Source organism: Dermacentor andersoni, chromosome 1 (genome assembly GCF_023375885.2).
Source record: "Dermacentor andersoni chromosome 1, qqDerAnde1_hic_scaffold, whole genome shotgun sequence".
Lineage (NCBI taxonomy): Eukaryota > Metazoa > Arthropoda > Arachnida > Ixodida > Ixodidae > Dermacentor > Dermacentor andersoni.
The window spans coordinates 141,848,134-141,873,056 of record NC_092814.1 but is presented as its reverse complement, the minus strand read 5'-3'; the positions used below and the strand labels follow the sequence as shown (position 1 = coordinate 141,873,056).

At 46.6% G+C, this 24,923-nt stretch overlaps 1 protein-coding gene across 1 annotated transcript; it reads right to left on the bottom strand.

Annotated features, from left to right (window-relative positions):
* Positions 1 to 1,604: 1,604 nt before the first annotated feature.
* LOC126546081 (ornithine decarboxylase-like) lies at positions 1,605 to 23,000 on the bottom strand. The gene is made up of 6 exons (XM_050194168.3): positions 22,838 to 23,000; positions 21,011 to 21,145; positions 12,957 to 13,122; positions 10,568 to 10,721; positions 7,959 to 8,062; positions 1,605 to 2,229 (listed from the first exon to the last, which is right to left on the bottom strand). The coding sequence occupies exons 1-6, from the start codon at positions 22,984 to 22,986 to the stop codon at positions 1,927 to 1,929; spliced, it is 1,011 nt and encodes a 336-aa protein (XP_050050125.3). The 5' UTR covers positions 22,987 to 23,000; the 3' UTR covers positions 1,605 to 1,926.
* Positions 23,001 to 24,923: the final 1,923 nt, after the last annotated feature.

Here is a 24,923-nt window from a genome sequence, read left to right as displayed (position 1 = left end):
CTAGCATCTGATTTGTGTTGTGACAGTACTATGGGGAGGCCACGTATAGTGAGGACTCCTGAAGAGGAGCGTGCATGCTATAGGCGAGGCGAATTTCTCTTCTATCCGGTGCACTCTTTGTATAGGAGCACGAAGTAGCGGCTTAAGTCAAGTCTCAGGCCGTAGAAACGCCTTAGGCTGATAATCAGGTAAAGTGCATGGGAATGTCGCCCCGTGAATAATTTCAACGTGCGTCGCAATGGGCAATCGTTCTAGCTGTCGTTTACAGCTTGGCTCTCAACCACCTTCACGGCGTGAATTGGAGACCATTTTGGGGGGGGGGGGGGGCAACGTACATGCTGCGTGTTTTTTTTTCCACGTTTAAAGAAAGCCCGCGAAATATGAAATAAAACCACGTGACTGCGCTCAGGCACTATCGTATTGCAGCGCCCTCAATTTCGTGCGAAAGAACCGTGTGCGCGAACCATGGCGAAGTGAGCGGCCGCGGCTCTAGGCATCGGCTTCACAGTGCGTCATCGTCTGACGGTGGCACTCGGAAAGGAAGCGCCGTCGTCCCTGATAAGCGATATGTTCAAAGCACGGTTGAGAGCGCTGCAATACGGCAGCGCATAAGCGCAGTCACTTGGTTTTATTTCATATTTCGCGGGATTTCTTTCAACGCGAAAAGAGAAAAATCACCACGCAGCGTGCACGTTGCCACAGAAAATTGGATCGGTCGTTTCTGAACCCCCTCTACAACGTAACGAGAGCCACTGGGCCTAGCAGGAATATTAAACATTTTGAATAATTAATTAAGTTGATTATCTAATTAGGCGGAATATAAGAAATATTTTGAGGAGCACCACATGACAGCAAACGATATGTCGTTCGTTTCAGCCAGCTGCGGTTAACCACTTTTTGAAATCCTTCGTTCAAGTTACTTGAGAAACCCTGTATATATACCAGGCGCTTTCTTAAGCTGCACCAAATTATTAAACATCGCCTGTGGCAGATAGCACAATTCTAACCTTTGAACTAAGTCACTCGATGAGGCCGACATTCCTTCCACGTGAAATCAAAATGCGTGATCACCGAACTAGAGGTGTTTCACTAATTAACTTCTCATTAAATAATTTACGGCACATGTTACAAATTATAGCCAGCGAGTTCGCAAGCAATATCAACTTGGAACGAATTCTCAAGGTGACACCAGTTTCAAGATATTAATTTTAAAAATGCGCGACGAAATACACTGGCGTTCCCCTTACTTTTGTGCTTCAATGCATAAAACAGCGTCTTCTTAGAAAAGTAAGTAAGCGGAACGACCGCGCATTTTCACTGCAAGCTTGACGGCGCAAGTCTCGAAACCGGTATATATCATCCTTAAAATGTGTTTTAAGTTGATATGCCTTGCGAATTCACTCGGTGCAATTCGTAAATTCCAATGTGTGGTGCAAATTAATTAGCAATGCGCTTAATTATTGAAATTATAATGAGTTAATTACGCATTTGATTACTCGTGGAAGTAATTTCCACCTGTGAATAGGCCTTATGGAGCATATGATGAGAAACGAATACAGATACGGGAAAAATATGCAGTGACTTAATATAATAAAGATTGAACCGTGCTCGAAACAGTCTCCATGTCTTCGAGCCGAAGCAAGGTGCTTTTACAGCATGCTATGGGGACCAACACCGAGGTTCCCTCTGAGCATGATGACATGCGTAGGTGCACATGTAGGGACAGCTTGCAGTTGCCATTGCCTCTGCTTGAGACACATGTAACGAAACGAAGCACGGTGTTCTTCATTTCACTCGTAGTGGTTCTTTGCTTCATTTTATTTCTTGAAGATTAGCTAGAGCAGTACTTGCGATCATCAGCAGTGGGTTGAGCCTTGCAGCGCAAGGCAGTGACTAGTTCAAGTATGTGCGTGGCGAGCCGGATGCTTAGAGCGGATGCGGCTCGAGCGCTCGTTCAAGATGTCCATAGCCACTTCGCACTCGCGTCGAAACGACTGCGAGCTCCACGAGCGGTAAGCAGGCAGCCGAGACGATGTAGTGGACACGCGGGAAGCTGAAGCCGTTGAAACCAGATGCGTGGACAAGCGTGTAGGCGCCCATGTTGTCAAACACAAGCCACTCCCCATCGGAGATGGCAAAGAATTGCGAGCGGCCCACAATCACGTCCCAGGGGTGGCACGTGGCGCCCCAGATTGTTGTCAGGATGTCCCGAGGTCGGTTGACCGGAGGCTAGGTGTCAACAGGAAAGCAGAAAAAGAGAAAGAATAGGATCAGACTACAGTTTCAGCAACACGCGCGAGCACGCACGCTCAAAACGCAAGAGTGTGAGGTGTCAAGTTTCTTTTTACTTCGAACAGGCTGACCTAACATAGGACAGCTCAAGATCATGCGAATAGGAACGGGCTATCGCGGAAAGGTAAATTTCAAGTAAAGCTTGTATTGCCTCACTCGTGTCGGCGTCAGTGTTGCCTTAGGGAAAAACTTAACCCCCGCGAAAACAAACTTTGCTGGTCGGGATGTGGAACCCCGCGTTGCGATACCACCAGGCTAGCCGATTCGGCCACTGTCGGTTCATCGCACGCGCCCTTTAAAGCGGGGCTTTATATGCTTGGAGAAGTAGACGCAGCGCAAGGCGCGAGCCAATTGCAGGCGTTCCGAGGCGGGAAAGGGTGTGATCGCGCGTTCGCTCGCCTCGCGCCCGCCGTTTCCCGCCAGTTCAGGCCCGGCAGCCAGATGGGGAGGCATGGGGAGGCCGCGCTTGGTCCGTTCCGCCCAAGAGCACGCGGCGTTGATAGATAGATAGAGTAAACTTTAATGTCCAACGGATTAGGAGATCTACCCACCCCCCGACACGCAGGGCAGGGGGCGAGTGCCGCCGCCTCAGATGCAGGCTGGGAGGTCTTGGGTCCCAGCAGCCTCTTCAGCCAGTTGGACGAGCCGGAGCTGGAGCTCAGAGTCCGAGCTGCGCAGCAGGGTCTCCCAGGCGTCTCTACTATCTATTTTGTGTATTCCCCCGGGAGAGTACGGACATTCCCATATTATGTGGTCGAGGGTCCCTCTCGCCCCACAAAGATTACATTTATCGCTCCTGGCCTCGGGGAACATGTGGTTCGCCATAACCGGGTGCGGATATGTATAAGTTTGTAGTCGTCTCCACGCGACTGCTTGTGTGTTGTTTAATTTTGGGTCTGGCGGGGATACCAGTCTACGAGCCAATCTGTAATGCTGCGTGATCTCCCCATATTTTAGCATGCGCTCTCCGCTCCCTCGGTCATCGAGGGGCCCCGTAGCGGCTCGGCGGTAGAGGTCTCGAGCCAGCTCGTGGGCCGCCTCGTTGCCGGGGACGGCTTCGTGCGCCGGAGTCCAAATTATTTGAATTTTTCTATCTAGCTTTCTCTGGCCTAGGATTCTGGCCGCTAAGGGCGAGATCCTTCCCTTGCTAAAATTTTGTATGGCAGTTTTGCTGTCACTGATCACAAATTTCGCGTCCGTTCCAGCGCAAGCTAATGCGATCGCAATTTCCTCGGCAACTTCTATGTTGCGCCCGCGCAGAGTGACAGCGGTCACGGGAGTACCCCGGCCGCTGACGGCCGTTGCCACCGTAAAACTGCTGCTACCTCCCGCCGCGTCTACATAGGCCACCTCATGTTCCGAGATATTACCGAATCTAATTTTTAATGCTTCGGCTCGTTTATGCCTCCTGTCTTTGCTATGTTCCGGGTGCATGTTCTTTGGCAGGGGGGGGATAATCAGATTTTTTCTAACTTCCCTATCTACTTCCACCTTTTGGGTGGGGCCTCTGTCCGGATTTATTCCAACTTTGGCCAATATGGCTCTTCCTGTCCTCGTGGTGCTAAGTCTCTCAATTTGAGAGGTTCGCACCGCTTCCGCCAGCTCTGCCCATGTGTTGTGCACTCCTAGAGCCATCAGTCTCTCTGTTGATGTACACATGGGCAGTCCCAGCGCTCGTTTTACGCACTTTCTCATTAGAGAATCAATCTTTTCTCTTTCCACCACTTTCAAATCGAGATATGGCGTTGCATAACTCACCCGGCTGAATATGTACGCCTGTATTAGTTTAATTAAATTTTTCTCCTTTAACCCTCGGCCTTTGCTGGCCACCCGCCTAATTAGGCTCAGGGTCTGTATTGCGTGATTCTGCAGCCTCTTGACGGTCTCGCCATTGTGGCCGTGTGACTGGAGAATCAGGCCCAAGATTCTAATTTGCTCGACTATTGGTACCTCTTTACCCGCCACATTAATTTTGATCTCCGATGGTGCCTTGCACCTTAAGTGTTTCGGATTGTATATGAACAATTCTGATTTCTGCGGCGAGCATGCTAGGCCTCTCTCGGCCGCGTAATCGACTATGATGTCGGTGGCGGCCTGGAGCAGGCTTTCGACGGCTGAATCACTTCCCCGGTTGACCCAGAGGGTGATATCATCCGCATATATACTAAATTTTAATCCCTCGAGCTTTGCCAATTGCTCGGGGAGTTCTCTCATAGCCACGTTGAAGAGTAGGGGAGACAGCACTGATCCTTGGGGCGTACCCTTACTCCCTAGCTCAATTGTGGGGGATACCAGCGTTTGGAACTTCATGCAAGCAGTTCTTCCCGTCAGAAAGTCCCTGATGTATCGATATGTCCTGGTACCTACATTAATCTTGTTCAGCCCTTCCAGGACCGCCTCATGCTTTACGTTGTCAAAAGCCTTCGTGAGGTCCAGTCCCAGAATGGCTTTTGCATCTTTAGACTTTGAGTCTATTATATCATGTTTGATTTGGAGCATGACGTCCTGCGTACACAAGTGAGGTCGGAACCCGACCATCTCATGTGGCCACAGATCGCCCTGCTCCATAAAGCCCATCAGTCTGGTCTGGACGACGTGCTCCATCAATTTCCCCACGCATGAAGTTAAGGAAATTGGCCGTAAGTTTTCCAATTGCGGAGGCTTCCCGGGTTTTGGTATTAAAATAATGCTTGCCGTCTTCCACTGTTGTGGGAGCTCGCCTTTTTCCCAACATTCCTGCATGTACGTCGTTAGATAACTAATGGAATCATCGTCTAAGTTCCTGAGCATTTTGTTCGTTACCCCGTCAGGGCCCGGAGCCGACTTCGTTCGGAGTCTTACAATCTCTGCTCGCACTTCCGCTTCTGTGATGGGGGCGTCCAACGCCTCGTTTGGCGCTCCACCATAGTCGGGTAGTGGAGTTCGCGATGTTTCCCCCACGAACGTCTCAATTAATTTCTTCATGAAACAATCATCGTCCCCTACGAACGCGTGCCTAGCTTTTGCCAATCTTATACCGGATTGAGTTTTCGAGCTTGCGGGGTCCAACAAGTGCCGGAGGATGTTCCACGTCTTGGAGAGGTTCATGCTCCCCTCCATTGAAGAAACGGCAGCGGGCCGCGTCGTGCGTTCGGCCGAAGAACAGGCGGCGTTTGATGAAGGCCGCCGGGAACTCGCTCGAGAAAGGGTTCGTCGTCGACATGCCGACCTCGCCGTGAGGGAGCGCGAAGCCGAGGCGTTACGACAACGAAGAGCCGCGGATCCCGAGCTTCGCTTGCACCCCTCTTAACAGTAATTAATTAAGGGAAAATGAGACATCCACCTAATCATAGCAATTGCTACAAGGGAAAACCATAGGGGTTCCTCGAAAGAAAAGCCTCACAGCTGAAGAAAAAATCGTCCTGGCCTGGGACTCGAACCCGGGACCACCGCCTTTCAGGGGCAGCCACTCTACCATCTGAGCTAACCAGGCGGCTAGCAGATAGCAGGGCGAAGTCGAATTTGTCAACAACTCGAAGCAAAGGCAAGGGTTTGACGTAATGGTTCTGCGGAAACCCGCAAGGTGGAGAGAAGAAATTAAGGGAAAATCGTAGCAATTCCTACGTAGCAATCGTAGCAATTGCTGCAAAGTAAAGCCATACGGGTTCCTCGAAAGAAAAGCCTCACACCTTCAAAGTAGTGAAAGGGCGGTCAATCTTTTTTAACTATGAAGAATGTGGCACATGTGCACTCGACCGACACGTACTTGCACCACTTGGCGCTCTTGTATTTCTAGACGCTAACTTGCGGGGGCACTTTTTTTAAGTCGCTGCCTCATGCGGCTCTCAATTTCATGCGCCCACTCTATGATCTATGACTTTGCTGGAGCAGCCATGCATTAGTATGCAGAGCATTTAGCCTCGTGCTAGACACTCTTGTTGGTATGCCGCGTCCGGGAAAATTCGTTTTGCGTCCCTACAGTGAGTGAGTGTAACGGTCGCGCTCGCAGCGTGTTCAGTGTGCTGCTTGGCCATTGTGGGTCTCAGAAATAATGCGTGCAATTCTTCGCCATGTATTTCGAGCTGAAGTGACAATCTACGGGACACACTGCTACCGCGTTGCCTCGTGACGTTGAGATGAACATTGAATCTGATAATGGCTGTGGGCAGTGTTGTGCCCGGCGGCCCTACAGATCGGGGAAGATGCTACACCTGCGACATGCAGTCATCACGCCTCCATTCGTCACAACTGTTAGCAGCCCAAATTGGTCTGTCTACGCCGGAGTGAAGGTCGGTGCAAGGCTACGACTTTGCACGCCTGTCAACAGCCCAAATTGGCATGACCACGCCGGGGATCGGAGTCAGCGTGCGTTCCTCTTACTTTCCTTCTTGATGCCCAGTGAGTGGCGTGCGTTTCCGACCGGGCGCACCGAAAGGGGCAACCAGCTCACCGACGCCGGCATAGGTCTCCTGACGCCATCTGTCTCCTGACGCCGGATTGGTGGAAACCAGGAACGATGACGACGCAGGCATAAAAAGCGGATCCGGATGACTGAGAGGGGACGCTCGAAAACAGTGTGTGACTCGGACATGCTAAGACGCTACCATAGTGTGCTCCGATAGTTGAAGCTGTTTTGTAATCTCAATCATGTAACCTTTTTGAATATATTTCTCTTTTTCTCTTTTTGGCCTAGCCAGGTGACGTGGAGCTTGCTTACGTCTATAGTGGACCGAATAAAGTTGTTTCTCTCTCTCTCTCTCTTCATTTTCTTAAAACGTTGCTCGGAACCCTTTCTCCCGGCACCTGGCGCCGCATCACTAATGGAAACTTCATTGGCCGCACGTACCCCGACATCTGAACACAGACACAAACAACCCCGGGGGTTGTCAGGACAACCATTGCATTGTTTGCTGGCAATTAGCCCGTACGGGCGCTGTGTTCCGGATGTGACTGACATAACGGTCAAATTAACCTATGGTCGAGCGCCAACAGAGGAGGAGTGGGCTACACGACGGAAATCTGGTCACCGTGGAAGAAAGATGTCGCAGAGTAGCGCGCATCGCTTCTGCCTGAGGTTTGGCGACATGAGTTTCGCCATATCATTGGTCTCCAGTTGAACCGACACGATAACATAAAGTTTGAAGGACGACATACTTTCTTATGACGGGTCCTTTCAACGCAACTCAGCAAGTTTGGTCGACCGATTTGAACTATGCCTCTGTAGCCGCTGTAAACCTACGGCTTGCCAGTTGCATGTGAGCGAGAACTGTTAACGTTTATTGACACGTTTAAGGGGAACGACTGAGTTAATTGTTTTGTTATGTGCACTGCGAAGAGTTCAAAATAATGGATGCAGCACTATTATATGACCGACGCTCGTTTCTTTTTTTGCCGCTAGGGGCAAGCTGTTAACAAGGTTCGTGACATTCTACATGGTGACGTCATATAGCATTTCTGTACCGGCCGCTTGTATTTTATTGTGCCACTACTCAATTCATTTCCGTCGTGTTGCCAATAACATTCAGAGTTTCTTTATGGAAGCTGCTGCGAATGATATGCTTCCAAGTGAACTTTAGAAACTGGAGAGTGATCTCACATATGCTTTACGTTCCTGGCGTTAGGAAGTAGAAATGACACCCCCTTTCAAATCTCGATTTCAGATGCTATACGATGACGCACGCATTTACCTCCAGAGGGCTTATATGGATGTCCATGAGCTCAAATAGGTCTCGGTTGATGGTGTTGCACTTGCTTTCATTGATGTATACGTCGCGGTGCTCGCAGAATTTCCCTGAAATAAATGGTGTAGCCATCACCATACCTGCTCACGGGCACTTATAGAGACATAACGATATTGCGGACACAGCACATGGTAAACAAATGATAGAGGGACACTTGTACTGATAGATCTGTATCAGATAAGCAAAGGCATGCATGGGAAGAGTATTTTGCGATTCTTAAAACGATGAAAGGAGGAGGAAAAGTATGTGAGCTACATGGCGGATGGATAACGTTCTAAGAGTTGCCGGCAATTACTTCTCCTCAGTGCCACGCTTCAAATAATTTGGAATCAAATAATTGAAGGAATCAAGAAGCTAAGTAAGTCCTTTACAGGGGCGCAACACTAGACAGACACGCGAGAACAACTGGAATAAATGTGCTAGAAAGACAAGAGACTGACAGCTTTCGTGCCATCCAGTGCACCTCAGCACAACCATACCAAGTTACGTTGGCCCGTCAGCTTCAGGATGAAACGAGACACTTTCCTCTCTTAACGGTACACGGTGCTGTCTATAATAGCGTATTCAAATGGTAGCGAGCCCCATCAGACACCCAAACAAGTAATATGTCTGATATAACGCGTGTAATGGTGGCACGCGGAACGTTGTAATTTGCACCGCATGTCGGAGTTTGCACTGTAACTGTTCGGATGTGATTAGCAAGGCTATTTAAATTCTATCAGCTCTCCCGCAGTGTTCGTATAGCGTAGATCAGAACGAGTGGAAATGACTTATGACAACTTGTATTACGAACACATGGGAGTCTCGGCGAGCTTTCGACGCTGGTGCTAACGCCAATGCTTAGTGAGTAAGACTGGCAGCAGCGTCATTGTCCTCTGTGCCGTTAAACCAGGATAGCCACTGAAAATCAACAATGAAGCCAAGCCTGGGCAACTATTCCCCTCTGCGTAATGAAAGTTGCATACACTTTGCAAGAGAGAGCCATCGGAACCATAGCGCTGAGTTGCTGTCAGAAAGCAGGACGACGGGCCCCGTCCGGTAATACTTCATCTGAGTTTGCATCGATGGCAGCACTTAAGGATACTTTTTTTCCCCAGCAAATTCCCTACACGGTTAGGCGAGCGTTAAAGTAGAGGGTTAATAACATGAAAAAGAAGTTTTCAATATTGAAACACACTTGCAATTCAAATAGGCTATAGATATGGCTGTTGTGAACAATGGAGGCGGAGTTGCCACTTCGCTTGCTTCTGACATATATGACGCTGCAGCAGTGAAACTCACAGGAATTTACCATTTCTTGTTTGTGCTCCCTCAACGCTTACATGCGACTCGGACTACCAGTCAAACTTTACGAACAAACCTTATTCAGTTGCTTACGGCCGGGCGTCGAATTCACAAACGGCTATTATTTTTTATTGTGATGGTTTACGATGGCCGTGCGCCGCTCTTGCGATTTTGAAGGGATTATAGGTAGAGAGAAAGATAGACAGGCTCTTCGATAAATCCTGGAGGGGTTTGCCTAGCGGTATGCCTAGCTCGCTGATGGATGGGGTGAACACTTAGTTTGTCCCTGCCCTTCCGACCAAACAGCTTCTCGAACTTCTAGCCTATGTCAACTAGACGACCGACGAACCACGGGGCAAAAGTATTTCAGGAACTTGACTTCATGAGCGATCGCTTGCGCGGAAAGTTATTTGAGCACTGCTGCGATATTTAAAAACCAGTGGACTGTACAACCGCTTTTTACTGTGTTGTTGTCGACTATGCGTGTGCGCAATCCTTTTCTTTTTTGTATTCTCCCTTCCTATTGGATCTTTCTTCCCCTCTTTCACTACCCTGGGTAGCCAACCGAGCGCAATTTGGTTAACTTGCCTAGCTTTCATCCTGCTCCTGTTTCTCTTCATCTTGCTCTCCCGGGAAAAAAACGGGGAATGCGGGAGATGGAAATTCAAGACGATGAGCAAAATGAGAACAAGATGAAAGCAGGAACCAACGTTTCGACAAGTCATCTTGTCGAAACGTTGGCGCCTGCTTTCACCTTGTTCTCGTTTTGCTCATTTCGCTGTTATGGCGAGAATCAATTTTTAAATGGGGCAAACAGGTTCGCTGGCCAATTTAGTATTACCACAGACATTACCATCTTCCATTCGATTACCACTTGTTCCTGCAATTTTTTTTTGTATATAGCAAGGCGCTCTGTGAAGTTTCTTGTTATGCATGCGTTTAACGAAAAGTACACTTACATGCACCTGCCCAGGAACATTTATATTTTGTGAACTCCCGGGAATGTTAGTTTTGTACACGAACTTCAGAAGGGATGTCACTGCATTTTTTGTAACTGTTGCTTGCGCTGGTTTAGTCAATGTCACCATGATAAGAATGTAGGCTGGCACCTACATATTTCAATTGCAGCATATCATTTCGCTTGTTCTAAAACATCGAACGTGATCTAGTCTAGTGGTGCTACCCAAGAACTTTTGAGGACGTCTGCTCTGCTGCCTCTTTATGCGAAATGATGCACACAACTATTTGTAAAGAACACAGGATTTGTTTACCTTCGACGGTCATAAAGTTTTTTTTGATGCCAACAACTTTGGTGATGAGTGTGTATGCAGACATAACGAAGAACTGTCCCGGTTCGGCGATGATTTTTATGCAATTGGATGGCGGGAAGTTGGTATCAATGGCGTCTCTGATGACGCGACACAGCTAAAAAGAAAAAAAAATAGCATATTGAGGAAAGAGAGCCTAAAGATCTATAAGCAAAGTATAAAAAAATTCCATAGTTTGCAAATTCAAAGCAGTCCATCATATATTCTATAACCTTGTGCGACATCTATGATGAATGGATGCATGTCGATTAATTCCTTTTGAAACAAATCCCGGTTACGGGTGCCACCAAGCTCTCTATTGTTACCTTTCCTCCGAGTTTATTATCCTCCCTTAAAACGCCTGGTTTGTGTTAACAAGCCATCGAACCTGATAGAAATTTACTGCCCTCAAATCTATTCCGCATGTTCGCTGCTTATATGCGGCCCTAATACTCCAGCCGCCTATTGCTATTCTTCACCGCCAGATTCATTAACCTTTCTTCTATTATCCTGAACGCCTAGGGCCTCGGACATAGTCACTACGTCCTCACTAACGTCTGGAAGTGTGCTGCCACATGCACAACAGAATAGGCTGTACACGGCGTCTGCGCTATTTCCGCACGCTACGCATGCACAGTCGTCATCGGCAAATTTTCTCCTATAACGACGTGTTCTCGTAAATCCTGATCCAACTTCGAACATTAGCGCACTGCGCTTTGAGTTATCGTCAAGCATTTCTCTTTCGGTTTCATTATTCGCCGTTTGATATATTTCCATCGCTGGCTTGTCTGTTGTGCCTTTCCGCTGTGCAGCCGACGTAATGGCGCCACTGTCGCGCTTTCATTCAGACGCTCGCCTATACACAGCAGCCCTGGACATGGTGCAGCAATGTTTCTCCTTCTCTCAGAAAGGGGCGGGTGATCAAAACGAACCCGCCACCGGTTATGAGGCTGACGGACTCACCATGAACTACTATGGAAACCCTGTGTTTCGCTTGTAACCTAAGTAGAGCCGCAGCGTGGTAGCGGCTGGTAGCGCGCGAGTGCGCGCCTTGTGTGTGTTCGACTCCATGGCGCTGTAAGCCAGATTCACCAGTTAAACCCTTTTTTACTATTTTAGCCGTCGTGCATATACGTTGCCGAGTCCTCACACGGTCCAGGGCGATGCCATGCTACTCCGCTGACCAGCCGCTGCTTGCAGGAAGCGGGCGCCATCCGGAAGAGGGTATCACTGCTTTTGTGCCTGAGCCTAATATGAATGAGGGCTCAACCGTTCTTTTGTGTGGAAGAAATAACCGCTTGTTATTTTGCAGGTGATTTACTCGTGAAAAAGCCACTTCTAGGCATGTATAGTCGTCTTAGGCAAATTTTCTCCTAGAACACCGTGTTGTCATCGTGGTTTCAAACAGTAGTGATGCACACGGAATAGTCAGAACCAAACTAGTCTGTTTTGATTTCATTCTTTTCTGTTCTATGCAGGATGTCCCAACTATCATGCGCCAAGATTTAAAATATATGCAAATGCCACGCAGCCGGACAAAACCGAGGTAATGTTGTTTGCTGTCGCTTGGAGATACTCAGGTTTTTTTTGCATCCTGCCTAACTACATTTGTCTTAATTAGCTAATCAATTTCTCAAATACTATAATTAGATTAAAAGTGTCAATGAGAAATTGTAGAGTAACATGAGAAACTCCCGATACAGCTTTCTGCTGCTCAATACGTGCTGCAGAAAAGTGTCTTTGCGACCGTGAAGGAAGCCCGCGAATACACGCAAAGTGCCTCGAGCGGCCAGTCGCGCGGCAATTTTGCGGCGTTTTTATATACGCGCAGCTCACTCTCCCACACTCTCAATAAGGGAAGAGAACGAGAAAAAGCCTGTGCGTAATAAGCCAGCTAACGCAGTTAGCTACTTACCAATAGGCGCGTTTGTCGCCATGCAACGCAAGCTACATGACGAACGACGAAGGTAAAAAAACATGAAAGATTTCTGAGCAACCGTCTCCAGCTTTAAATAAAACCAGCCTTAGAGGTGGCATACGCAGTTTTTATTGATGTACTGTGACCTGATATTAGACAACAAATGCAATAAGCTGAAAAAAAATAGCACGGGACCAGATAAGACATAACAGATAAGGCGGGATGTGCGCAGTGAAACCATCTTCAAGTTCGTTGTGCTCGCCGTCTTCTACTTCTGCGCACTATTTATATTAACAACATTGAACCAAGTACCACGTTATGATGGTGATCCCCATGATGATCCTGTTTTCTTTTCGTGGTGTAACGTTTGCACATGTGCCACGTTTTAACGCGACACAAATGGCAGCGCGGTGAAGACAAGGAGGAAGAAAATACCTCGACGAAAGACTCTAGCTTTCGTGCGCCTCCAGGGAAGCCGCCGCCAATATCGAGCGTGTCCATTTTGAAGCCTAACTCGCGGCCAACGTCGAACACGGCTTTGGCGTCTTCGATAGTTCGCTGAAATACAGTCGGGTGCTTAAACGCTGCTCCGATGTGGAACCTGTGCGAGGAAAAGGGTGCAAGCAAGGGTTCGATTAGTTGGAGCAGCTGTAAGAAGGTGCTAATTTCCGTGGAATACAGTGCTCTAGTAAAAGAAAGGAATCTATGGAAAAAATAGCGGTGCACAGACGGTTTTTTACCTTCTCTATCTTGCTTGCAGATGGTCAATATCGCCTGTTTAATCCACGAGTAGTGTACGACCAATGTAACAATTACGAAAGAAAGAACGAAAGAACAACGAAAGGGTAATTTTAAGCTTGTGACGACGAAAAAAGAAATCTGTAGAATGAGCTAGCAAACGGCGCTCATATGACCATCCGTCCCTTATATACCGGGGATTGGATGCGGTGCTTCATGTTCCATCACCAACATATGTACTGAAACACTTTAACCGCCTGCCTTTCATACGTGTGGCTAAATTCAAGTTCTTCCTTTGTGGGCGTATGCACTGCATTTCCTCATTTCGTATCGGCGCTCCTCTACTTCGCGTTTCTAGGTGAAATCTTCACCTCGCTCCTCGGATCTCATCGCCGCAACTTACGCTGATCCACTGCGCGTTTACGAGCAGAATGCATAAACCACCCTTGTCTACTTATCGAAGGCGTTCGTGGTCCGCTGGACGCCACTTCCGTCTTCGCCCTCACTGCACACTTCGGCCCCATTTTGTTTGTGTTGGAGTCCGCGTCTACGGACAGTGCACCGGGCCGCCTCGGTTTCCACTATGTTAGGGAGAACTTGCACTATTTCCTGGACCGGCCGATTGAGTGAGATAGCAGCCAGCAGCTTTAAAGGGGAAGGAGGGGTTGGTGGTCTAGAGCTTAACAAAGAAAGCTTCGCTTTGAATACAGCTCTATATAGCTGCTCCGAGTGCCCGCCCACAATATCGGCGCCCCGCTCGTTGTTGAGAGGCGGCTGAGTGTCCGATTCCCAGTTCGATCATCGATCGTGACTTTCTCTCATTTGCTAACCCTCCTGAACTCAACTTGAACTTGCACTGGTCATGGGGAACGAGAAGCGATTCTTGATGGACAGTTCCCTATGCCCACCCGAAGCAGAAGATGCGGAGTTTCAGCCTCCCCTCCTGATCTTCGCAGGCGAGCCATCTTTGATAATATTTTTGACACTGCAATACGTGGAAGAAGTGCGGATACAGCTTATGTAGTCTATAGAAGCGAAAAAAATAAAACAAGAAAGGTACCTGCCGCATTCTTCACCGATATGCGTTAACAATGATGTTGACTACGCAAAAAGTTTCTGACAAACATGTTGGTCCTGCCTCCAGTGACGTGGACGACTCCTCGGGTGACGCAATACTTGACGGCCAGGCAGCAGCTGCATACTGCCTTCGACGACGCCATCATTGTTTAAATCATTTTGTACATCGTATATTCCTGTAGGCATTAGGTAAAATAAGGAGCATGTATCCAAGCTGCTTCAACGTTTTCGTGCATGTTGTATATAATGTGTACAGACCATGACAAAGTGTGCATAAAAGTCGCTCCGAGGTACTTGTACTGGAAGGCTCTGTTGAAAGGTGAACCGTTAACAGGGTAAGTCAAAAGTATGTCTGTTAGTGAATGACGGCAGAAACGTTTGTTAAAATGACTACGTATTTGCCAAGTGGAGCGTGAAGTGTAAAACGAGACAAAGAAATTACTAATGCGCTGATGGTCACTAGGAGAAATAATTACGTTATATATATATATATATATGTATATATATATTTATATATATATATATATTTACGAGCTATATATATATATAAATATATATATATATATAAATATATATATACATATATATATATATATATATATAAACTCAGTCATCGGCACTAAGATGAATGACAGAAGAAACGTAAAGAGTGAAATCATTAACTTAAATTAAAAACTAAAAACTGAAGTATCTCCGGCCCAGAAACGAGCCTTGATGGGCCCCATAGGATACTAGGATGATAATTACGTATAGGTATAGAGACAGCAGGTGACTGTCGGTAATAGAATCTTAGCAACCGCTTTCCCTAAACGTCCATACCTTACTGTCGGAGTGGAAAGGAGACAGCAAGATATGTCGCGTACACTTTGGTTTGAGTAAAGAAGGAGTGAGAAAACCATAGAGCATAGTTGCAGAAGTGTAATAAAAGAAGTTCCTGTATGACGGCGATAGCGCTGGTTTTCTTTCTCAGTCTATATGTTCCTTTTTATTTATAAAAGAGAGGAAGTTAGCGAATACTATCAGGATCTTACGTGGTTCTCCTGGAGAGCTTAAAAAAAATGAAGACGCTTCTTTATTTGCCGTGGGACGCACCAAAAATACGGAGATGGGTGCTTGCCCCCTGCAGGACGCGACGAGCGCTGCATTGCGAGTAGTTTCTACAGCGCGCTTCCGACGTTGAAAAAAGTATATCGTAGTTTTCGAAGGATCAGCATCCGAGGGGGGGGGGGGGGGGGAAGAAACGAAGCAAGCGGCCATTTTCCAAAGCGACCTTTCCCAAAACGGCAGAGGCGTCGCTCAAGAGCGGCTAAGAAGCACACTTACAGAGTGTGTATCCTTGCCTTGGGCGCGTCGGACTTGGAGCGCGTGCATTGAGCGCATACCAATCGTTGGCAATGTTCGTGACACGGAGCGAGGCCTACGCCAGTTCATTGTCAACAAGAATAGCGAGACATTGTGAGCGGCAGCGTGCACGAACGCAGTGTTTCGGGGTACGGCATGCGTGGCTCGTGCTAGTCGTCGGAGACGAGAGTTAAGTAAAACGAAACTGTTGAGCAAAATGCACCGAAAGTTAAAGCGTAAAAACAAAACAGGCACTTTGCAGGCCGGGCTGCGAATGGGAAGCGTAGCATTCTCACGTGGCGACGTTAAAAAAGCGAACGCGTTTTCTTTCCGTTCTTTACATAATTGACCATACAAGACATATACTGTTTATTTTTTATTGGCTATATATAACACATAAATTCCGCTTCGCTAGTGTCGTATGAAAAAGCGCAAAAATTATTATTTTTTTGCATGCTTCCAAGGCCCAAGGGGCGTTTATGAAGCAACCACGACACAACATGCACTGAAGCTGCTTCACACCCTTAAGGGTGCAAAAGGGTGTGAATCGGTCTATAACTCAAGTGTTCACACCCGCAAGTGTAAAGGCGTGAGTTATAGACGAATGTACACCCTTATGCATCCTTAGGGTGTACGTTAGTTTACAGTGTGAACAAAATTATTCACACATGCAAAGCGACACCCCATAGTACCCATGGTACCATAGTACATGTACAAACACTCACATACCCTATAGGGCTTGAAAGCATAGTTAGACGACACCATCGTTCAGGGTTCCGCGTTGCTATACCCAGAGTCGTATTTTTAAACATTAAGAGCGTCATTTATTGTACTACATTTTGCCCGGCCAAGTAAGTGTGTAGGCCGCTGTTTTTATATTGGTCGATTTTATTGCTTCACCAGGCCAATCGCTAATGTGCACGCATATGTCCTATGACGTTCTAGGTTAAGTTACGGTACGCGCGTATAATTTCCATTTGTTAAGCGAAAGGGAAGAATGTTGGCTTTGCGTCATCCTTGAAAACTTAACACGTGACACTTGCACTGGCAGAGAGCAGCCATGGGCGTTGCACCGTTGGAATTGCAGACACGTGAACAGCACTACCAAAATCTCGCAATGCGATGCGTGCGAGTGCGTCGATTTCTTTCGCTCCGACTGCATGCACGTGAAATGTTCTTTAAAGAGCTGCCTTATATACGGAACCCACAGTCGCAATAAAAAAAAGCAGCTCTGTATCGAACAAAAAACAAAAATAGAAAATGCTACACAACAGCGCGACTATATACAATACCAGCTGACTGTGAAGAAATAAACTGCCTTTGTACGGGCGTTTATCATTATAATGATAACGTCTATAGACGTGTACTTGAAGTAACATGCGTCAAGCTGTGCACATCCGTTAGAAGCCACACGTGCCAAACAGTGGCGTAGCCAGAAATTGCGGTCGGAGGGGGGAGGGGTGGGTGTCTCACGTTGCAGTTCGACCTGCTTCTTATAGAATTTGTCTAGGGATCAAAAACATGAATAACTGCATTGCCATTACCAAAGATGCTGCAAACGAATTCTTGAACGCTACACACTGTCAAGACAAGTAAAATATGTATTTTTTCATAGAAGAATATACTCATATGTCCCAAAAATTGCGCCCGAAATAAATGATATCAATGCTGCCTTGTTTTTTTTTTCTATTTAATAAGTAAAGAAAATATCACGCGAACTTATGAAATATATCAGTTCGAAACCAGCAAAACAGTGCACGCTGCTGATATCAAAAATGTAAAGGCCATGAAATGAACAAGTTGAGGACAAATATTTTAGTGAAACTTTGTTATTCAAGAACATTGTTTACATTTTGTACATATGCAATGGCCAGGGAAAAATTTCAATGACGCTGTCCTTTGTTCCAATGTATTGCGCAGGAGCATCTGTCACCGGTCGTGTATTGTAATTGCACCGAAATTATAGTCTCAACAGAGAGAATATATTGAAAGCAGAAGTTCTGCAAAATATACGAGGGCGAGGAAAATGAAAGTGAGCCAGGGCGAATATATGACAAATGGCGTACTTCATTTAAAAGTAGCCTCCATGAGCATTTAGACATTTGTATCACCGACTAAAGAGTCGCGTGATTCCCGTCTCATAAAACTCCTTGGGTTGCTGCTTCAAAAAGTCTATAACTGACTATCTCACGTCACCGTCCGAAACGAACCAGGTTCCCTTGAGCTGTTCTTTCAAATGCCCCAAAATGTGGAAGACCCAAGGCGACAGGTCTGGGCTGTGTAGAGGATGTTGCAACGTTTCCCACTTGAACTTTGCCAGTTTTCTGTTGACTGCATCAGCGACGTGGGGATGGGCATTGTCGCACGCGTAATGCAAAGACGTGGGACAGTTTTCCATCTGCGGAAAGTTGTTCTTTCATCCACTTTCATTACCATTAACTTATCATTTCTTTATTCAGTCAGTAAGTACAAGTAATTTCCCCTATGTTGTCCTTGGTGTCTTCGTTGGCTTCTCATGATACGATTAATAAAAATCGGGCACCCTCGGTTAACCCCCTTTCTTCTCGTTCTTACATAACGAGGCTCTTGAATCCGGCAACATTGATGCCTTTAGGTTGCATGTGCGGGTTTATTGACCGGTTGCCTTCCCCCAGAAAGATCACGTACTCGTGACGCCTGAGGCAGTAAGGATGTTCCACATCCGCCGCCAAGGTTTGTGAGTTGTGGCGCTAGCGAACACTTCCAAGGTTAGTTCTAGTAGCAACACATAAATACCCAAAAAAGTGGATGGGGAAACTGCGCCGCGGTAGCTCAATTTGTTAGAGCATCGCACGCGTAATGCGAAAACGTGGGATCGTTCCCCACCTGCGGCAAGTTGTTTTTTTCATCCCATTTCATTGCCATTAACTTATTATTTCTTTAATTCAATTAGTAAGTACAAGTAATTTCTCCTATGTTGTCCTTGGTGTCTTTGTTTGTTGGCTTCTCATGATACGATTAATAAAAATCGGGCACCTCGGTTAACCCCCTTTCTAAGCGGACTGTTTGTGGCACACGTTGTCCCTGTGTTGTGTGCATTGTGCGTTGTGTTTGCTGTTGTAGGAACCAAATATCTGCGCGCTCTGTTTCGCGGTCCACTCCCCCTTGCGGTAAGCACGTGCCACATTTTTGCCGTTGTCACCTGTCAGTTTGTTTTTAAGGCGAAATTAAAGTTCCAAATGCCTCATCACACGGTGGCCTTGAAAACACGGCGTGCGGTACAGAAAGTCCTGTGAGGTCGCTTCGCGCAGACACGCACTCGTGCTACTGCTCGCGCGTTCGTTGTCGTCTTCTTCTACAGCTGGCTTCGATGCCACTCACCATACCAAAAAAAAAAAAAAAGAAGCGCAGTTAAATAAAATGGAGTTCATTCAAGCACGCAAACCCACGACCTTTGGTGTTAAGGCAAGGTTGATTGAGGCACAGTTGATTAATACAACTTTAATTAAAACACTCGAACCCACGACTTCTGGTGTTAATTAGGGCGAATTTAATTAAGGTACAATTAATTAAGGCACTCGGACCCACGGCCTTTGGTGGGAGAAAATAAGTAATAAGAAGTAACAACGCCGAATGAGAACGTAATTAAATGTAAGTTTCCCAGTTGCAACACGTGCCTTGATGTGAAGAACGAAAAGTTCATTAGTGAATCGTTTTAACTTGCTATCTGGACATTGCAATTTATCGTGGAGGTTATTTATGCTTCTTCGAAAAATTACACTGAAGATGCAGAACAGCGTTATGTGTCACAAGTTCCCTTAAAGAAAAAAAAACACACAGTAACAAAACAAACAAACAAAAAATCAAAAAGAAAGGAAAGAAAGAGTCCGGTGTACTCAGCCTATTAGGAAAAAAAAAAAAGACCCACCTGTGTTGGCCGCTTTGTTGTTGCGCCAACATCTCGCGGAGGACGAAGGAAACTGCGCTAAAATATAGTCCAATAACTTACGAAACTCACAATAACCCACTAAACTCGCTAAATTTTGTTCTGTTGAGAGCAAGAAAGCGAGAAGTTATGAGTAAATAATGCTTGTTATGATTATGGGAGATTATGATTAGGATTATGAGTTGTAAGGCTGATTATGTTCGGATATTTTGTTTCCGCTCCTTAAAAAATTGTTCAGCATTCATGTTTATCTAAATATCATTTGGTGTGACTAGTTGACCTTGAAGCTTTTTTTTAGCATGATTTATTTGGCGGGACAGCGTATGACTTCGGAAGTCATATCTACGGACTAATGTGCATATTTCGGGGAAAATTATTTAACTTTCCAAGAACGTGGGCGAAAAGCCATCAACAACCGGTATGTTTAAAATGAGAAAATGCTGCGTTTAAATTAAGATTTCCGTCTGAGTAAAGCATGCTGTGAAAGACTTCTTGGATGAAGACTGTCTGTCTCTCACACTACCACCGTTTTTTGCGTGCATGTTAACGTCGCGTGTCGTTAGCACGTACGTTTTCATTTTCTGCTGCGGGCGAAATGAGCGTAGCGGATGAAAGGAATACCACTCGGAGGAATGTTCAAGGTTATCTGTCTTCATATAAAGAGCTGCTACCTTCCGCAACGACTATAGAAACCCTTCATCTCATATTACCAGCCGTGGTTGCTTAGTAGCTATGGTGTTGGGCTGTTAAGCGCGAGGTCGCGTGGTCGAGTCCCGGCCACGGTGGCCGCATTTTGAAGGGGGCGAAAACACCCGTGTACTTAGATTTAAGTGCACGGTAAAGAACCCCAGGTGGTCCAAATTTCTGGAGTCCCCCACTACGGCGTGCCTCATAATCAGATCGTGGTTTTGGCACGTAAAACACCATATTTTTTTAAATCTCATATCATTTATATGTCAGTCCTTCCGACATACCAGGCTTACCGCTTCTTCACGTACAAACGAGCATAGTTATGTATAGAAACGATCACTGATATCTTACTGTCGCCTGGCGATGTCACGTAGTTTTTACTTTTCTTGGACATCGCATCTGTCGAAATACTTTTCAACATGTCAGCCTTTCAATGCATGGCAAGATTCTTGTGCAAACGACTTTCTTTTGGAGACGTTGGTGGGGGCGTTAAAAAGAAAGAAGACAACTGCGACAAAGTCAATTACAGACACAATGAAGCTGCAGTCTAGGACTGTAGGCGGTACATATTTTGAACATTTCGCTTTTCTTTAGTTCCAGGAAGCGAAAATAAACCGGCCAAAATAATTTCACGCGCAGATTTCGCAGCAATACATGTTTGTTATCGGCAAATTCGTACAAAAGACACCACGTTTTTCAAGCACAGTAGTAAGCTTACGACACGCCGGCGATGTTCAGATTTAGGCATCGAGCTTTCCTGAGCACCTTGCAGGCGTCGGCGAGGCTGCAGCCGAATTTATGGTTCATAGTGATGCCGCAGCCTACGCTGCTGCCTTGGATGCGGAGAAGTAACCTGCAATGGAAGAGAATGCATGTGGTAGCTGTATAACGACCGTTGTGATTAAACACAGTAGAAATTCGATTCACGCTTAACGAATATTTATTCTCTCGTCACACCTTCCCGCGCCCTCAAGGGCGCTGGAGTCAGGTGTGACCACTGGGTTCCCATTTTCTTTAGCATTTCCCGGCATAGCTGAATAATACCCCTGACACACGGGCACTCTAAAGGCCTTTAGGTAAGGGGACATCTACCGGAAAGGCGTTCAAGTGCAGTGACACACGACAAAGGAGTATCTTCTCCTTTACGGCAAAGTTCCTTTTCGGGAAAGGAGATCGCGCAACTACTTTTCGAGCGGAAAAGGAGTTGCTCTCGCACACAGCGTGCACAACTCGTCAATAGAAGGAAACCTGCCACACAACTACGGTGCCCATAGGTATTTTTTTTACCTTGCGAAAATGTTTTAATTCTTAGCGGTAATACAATTTGTCGAATAGTGAAGATTTCCTCTAGCTATACTCTCAAACGCTCGCATAACGTCGCTAGTGCCGCCATGTTGAATTCCGGCAGTGTCGTCGTCGCTTGCTGCGCGGATGTGGTGTGTTCACGTCGCGAGATGGAGACTGCACAATCAGCGCCCACAGGAAATAACCAGAAGAAACCACAGTTGTTGGAATAACATATTGAATGAATCGCGTTACGCCCGCGCGCACAAAGGAAGGGACGACAAAGAAGTGAAAAAGGACGACAGAAACGTGGGCATCACCAGAATAAACAGCACGCACAGCAAAACACCGGCTGCACATAGTTGCTGGACCAAGTTAAATGGCTGCTAACAACGCAAAAACGCGAATAAAATAAACGACTATAAGCATTATTAGCCATCAACAATGAAAAAAATATATTTTTAGGTTCTACAGTAGCTAAGTGTAATTAAATACGCAGCTTTTTAAGAATGTTTTCTCTCTTGTGGCTTTAACAGCCAGCGCTATTTTTCTTGCGGCGTTCGTCTGGAACTACCTAAAGAAGTTCAGTGCGGTGCCGTGTGTCATCGGCGCAACTCCTTTCTGCAAAGGGTCCTTCAGAGTAGCAAAAGGGGTTTACTGGAAAGGACTTTAGTTTTGCCCGTGTGTCAGGGGTACAGGTTGCCTATCTTCGGGGATGCACGTTTTTCGTCGTGCTTCGTTGAGCACGGCTTGAGACGGCAAGGGGGGTGAGGAGGGAGGTGCGGCAAATTGTTGTTGTTGAAAACTGTCAAGAGCACATGACAGCTGTCAGTGTTAAGGACTGCTGGAGAGACCACTGAACGCCACTACTGCAGCACAAGATGGCTTCGCTTGAAAGTGGTTTTGAAACCGATCACGTTTTGATCCGCTATGACGTGCTCGTGCAAGGTTCCCGCTGCATCCAGCTGCGAACCTTGCTGACTTGAACGGAATGCTCGACAGATTTCTGTTGTTGACAGAATAATAATGTCCCGATCGTGAACATCAGCACAATCTTCGGCTTATTGGACGCCGTTTGCGGAGTTCCCACGTTTCACTTTCCACGCTAATATAAATATGCGCTCGAGCTGCGCGCAGTAGCAGCACTGGGAAAGTTTCATGTTAGTGCTAAACGTGTTCGCGTGGCGTTGGTTGTTTCATAAAGTTTCTGCTGGCTTCTTTAGCAAGCATTGAGTTCTATTTTAAGTAGACTCGTATATACCTGGCATTCTTGTCCTTGATTTTGTCGAGCTCGTCGGCGGAGTCGAAGGTCATGAGAGTGACGTTGTTCCGCTTGGCGTAATCGAGGTGCTCCACGCTCTTGATGGGATGGGCAAAAATAATTCGCTCCGGAGACACGCCGAGCTGCATGACGGTTTCGATCTCAACCTGCGTGCGTGACGTAATTGGTCAACAGTGTTGAGACTCATTCTGTTTCTTCCGTTTACGAAACGAATGGTACTTTGATTCATTACCGTTATTGTTGACATTGCCTATAACAAATTGCCAAGCGTGCAACGTGCCATAAATACGCCGTTTTGGGAAAATATGCTCCGCTATAAACCATAGTTTTATTGTCTTCTTCTGTGTGGAAAGACTGTTGCCTTGAATCAAGGCTCGAACAGGCTAATTTTTGTATCACATTGCGAAACACGGGCACTGATGGCACTGAACACTGCTGCTTTACGAATAGAAGCGCAGCGGTTCGCGGAATTCGGTGTGGCATTTCGAACCAGTAACGAAATATGAATGTGAGCAACAGGATGTTCGAAATCAACATTTTGAGTTAACATTTTTAAATTTCCAAATCTTCAACATTTGGAAATTTATGGGCCACACTTACTTATACGAAAACTACAGCGCAAGCAAGGTGAATTCACATAGGTCGCGAAGATTAGGACGAAAAGTGGTCCAAAACCGATTGCCAGTGAGAACAAGCGAGTGCGATTGAAGCGTAACTGGAAGAAGGAACGGCTTGATTTAGACTAGTTTTTTCACTTGAAAAGTATGTTAAAGCAGCATATTGGGACGAGGACAAATAAGGAAGAGGGAGGGAAAAGCAGCAAGACAGAAAAAGATTTTTTGAAAAGTAAATCATAATGTGTCTGATTTTATAGAGTTGCAGGAAGACATCGTCTCGCAATGCTTCTAAGGTGCCATAGGAACATCGTTTCCTCAGGGTCTCCACTTTTGTACTCTGTTATTACAGGTGATTAAAGGGTACCGAGTTGGCGGAGCCGTGAAAACAGAATAGATGACGTAAGCTATTCCAATGGAAATTGGACGAGAATTAGGTGATAGAAGGCTCGTATGGGGAAAATTCTGCACTGGGAAGACAGCAACAAAGTAAGCACAACACGTCCGACGCGAAAAGTTCGCGGCCCGTGTTCACAAAAGAAGTTCTTAACGCTAGATCTTTTCTTTAGAGTAGGTGCCAGTTAATTGTACGACATACGATTAGCGAAAGTGCCCGACCAACCGCAATGACGTGCTTGACGCAAAAATAGCGCGGCCGTCGCTGGGAGTGCCAGCTGTCATCCCTTTGCAGTTCTACAGCTTTATCAGCCTACAGCTAAAATTCTGACAGAAAAGGATAGTCGAGAACACCTGTCAACCCTGATTAGATGAAAGCGCGATAGGGTGTCTGTGCACTGCTGAGCGCTTGACACGTTTTAGCCGGAAACTTTGCGACCGAGAAAGGTGGGTGGTGGTAACAACTTTATTTCATCAACAGAAACGATTTGGTAAACTTTAGTGGGCTTCCAGGGTGCGTGAGGTGGCCGTCGGATCAGTTCCTCTAGTGCCACCTGTTATGGTCGTTAGGCCCTGTCTGTCGGCGACTTCCAAAGCACAGCTGACGGCCTGCAGTTGAACCGCTGGGTCCGAGCTGGACACCGCATCCTCCCACTCTTGCTCGTTAGAGAGATGCCATTCTCTTTTCGGTTTTAGATTGTCGCAATCGAATAAAATGTGTTTTAAATCTGCCTTTGTGACCCCGCAGAGCTTACATTCGGGAGTGTAGACTCCTGGGTAGGCCTTGTAGTATATGTAGGGGTTGGGGAAGGTGGTAGTTTGTAGCTTCCGCCAGGCCACTTGTTGATGTTTATTAAGGCTTTTGTCCGGCGGCGGGAGCGTCCTTCTGTTGTTTCTGTAATATAATGTGACCTTGTGGTAAGTGGTCAAGGTCTCTCTGGCCGACCTCAGGACCGGCTCGCCCACTGCCCGGTTGACGAAACCTCGGGCTAAGTTGTGGGCCGCCTCGTTCCCAGGATGCGACGCGTGGGCCGGAACCCATATGATTCTAATGG

Bases quoted from the DNA above. Each gene is read 5' to 3' on its own strand.
- LOC126546081 (XM_050194168.3), bottom strand. From the start codon at position 22,986: ATGCAGCTCGGCGTGTCTCCGGAGCGAATTATTTTTGCCCATCCCATC. The intron at 13,123-21,010 runs GTAAGCTTACTA...TTCCTCGCACAG, and splicing joins CTGAACATCGCCGGCGTGTC to GTTCCACATCGGAGCAGCGT. The intron at 10,722-12,956 runs GTATTTTCTTCC...TTTTCTTTTTAG, and splicing joins AGCTAGAGTCTTTCGTCGAG to CTGTGTCGCGTCATCAGAGA.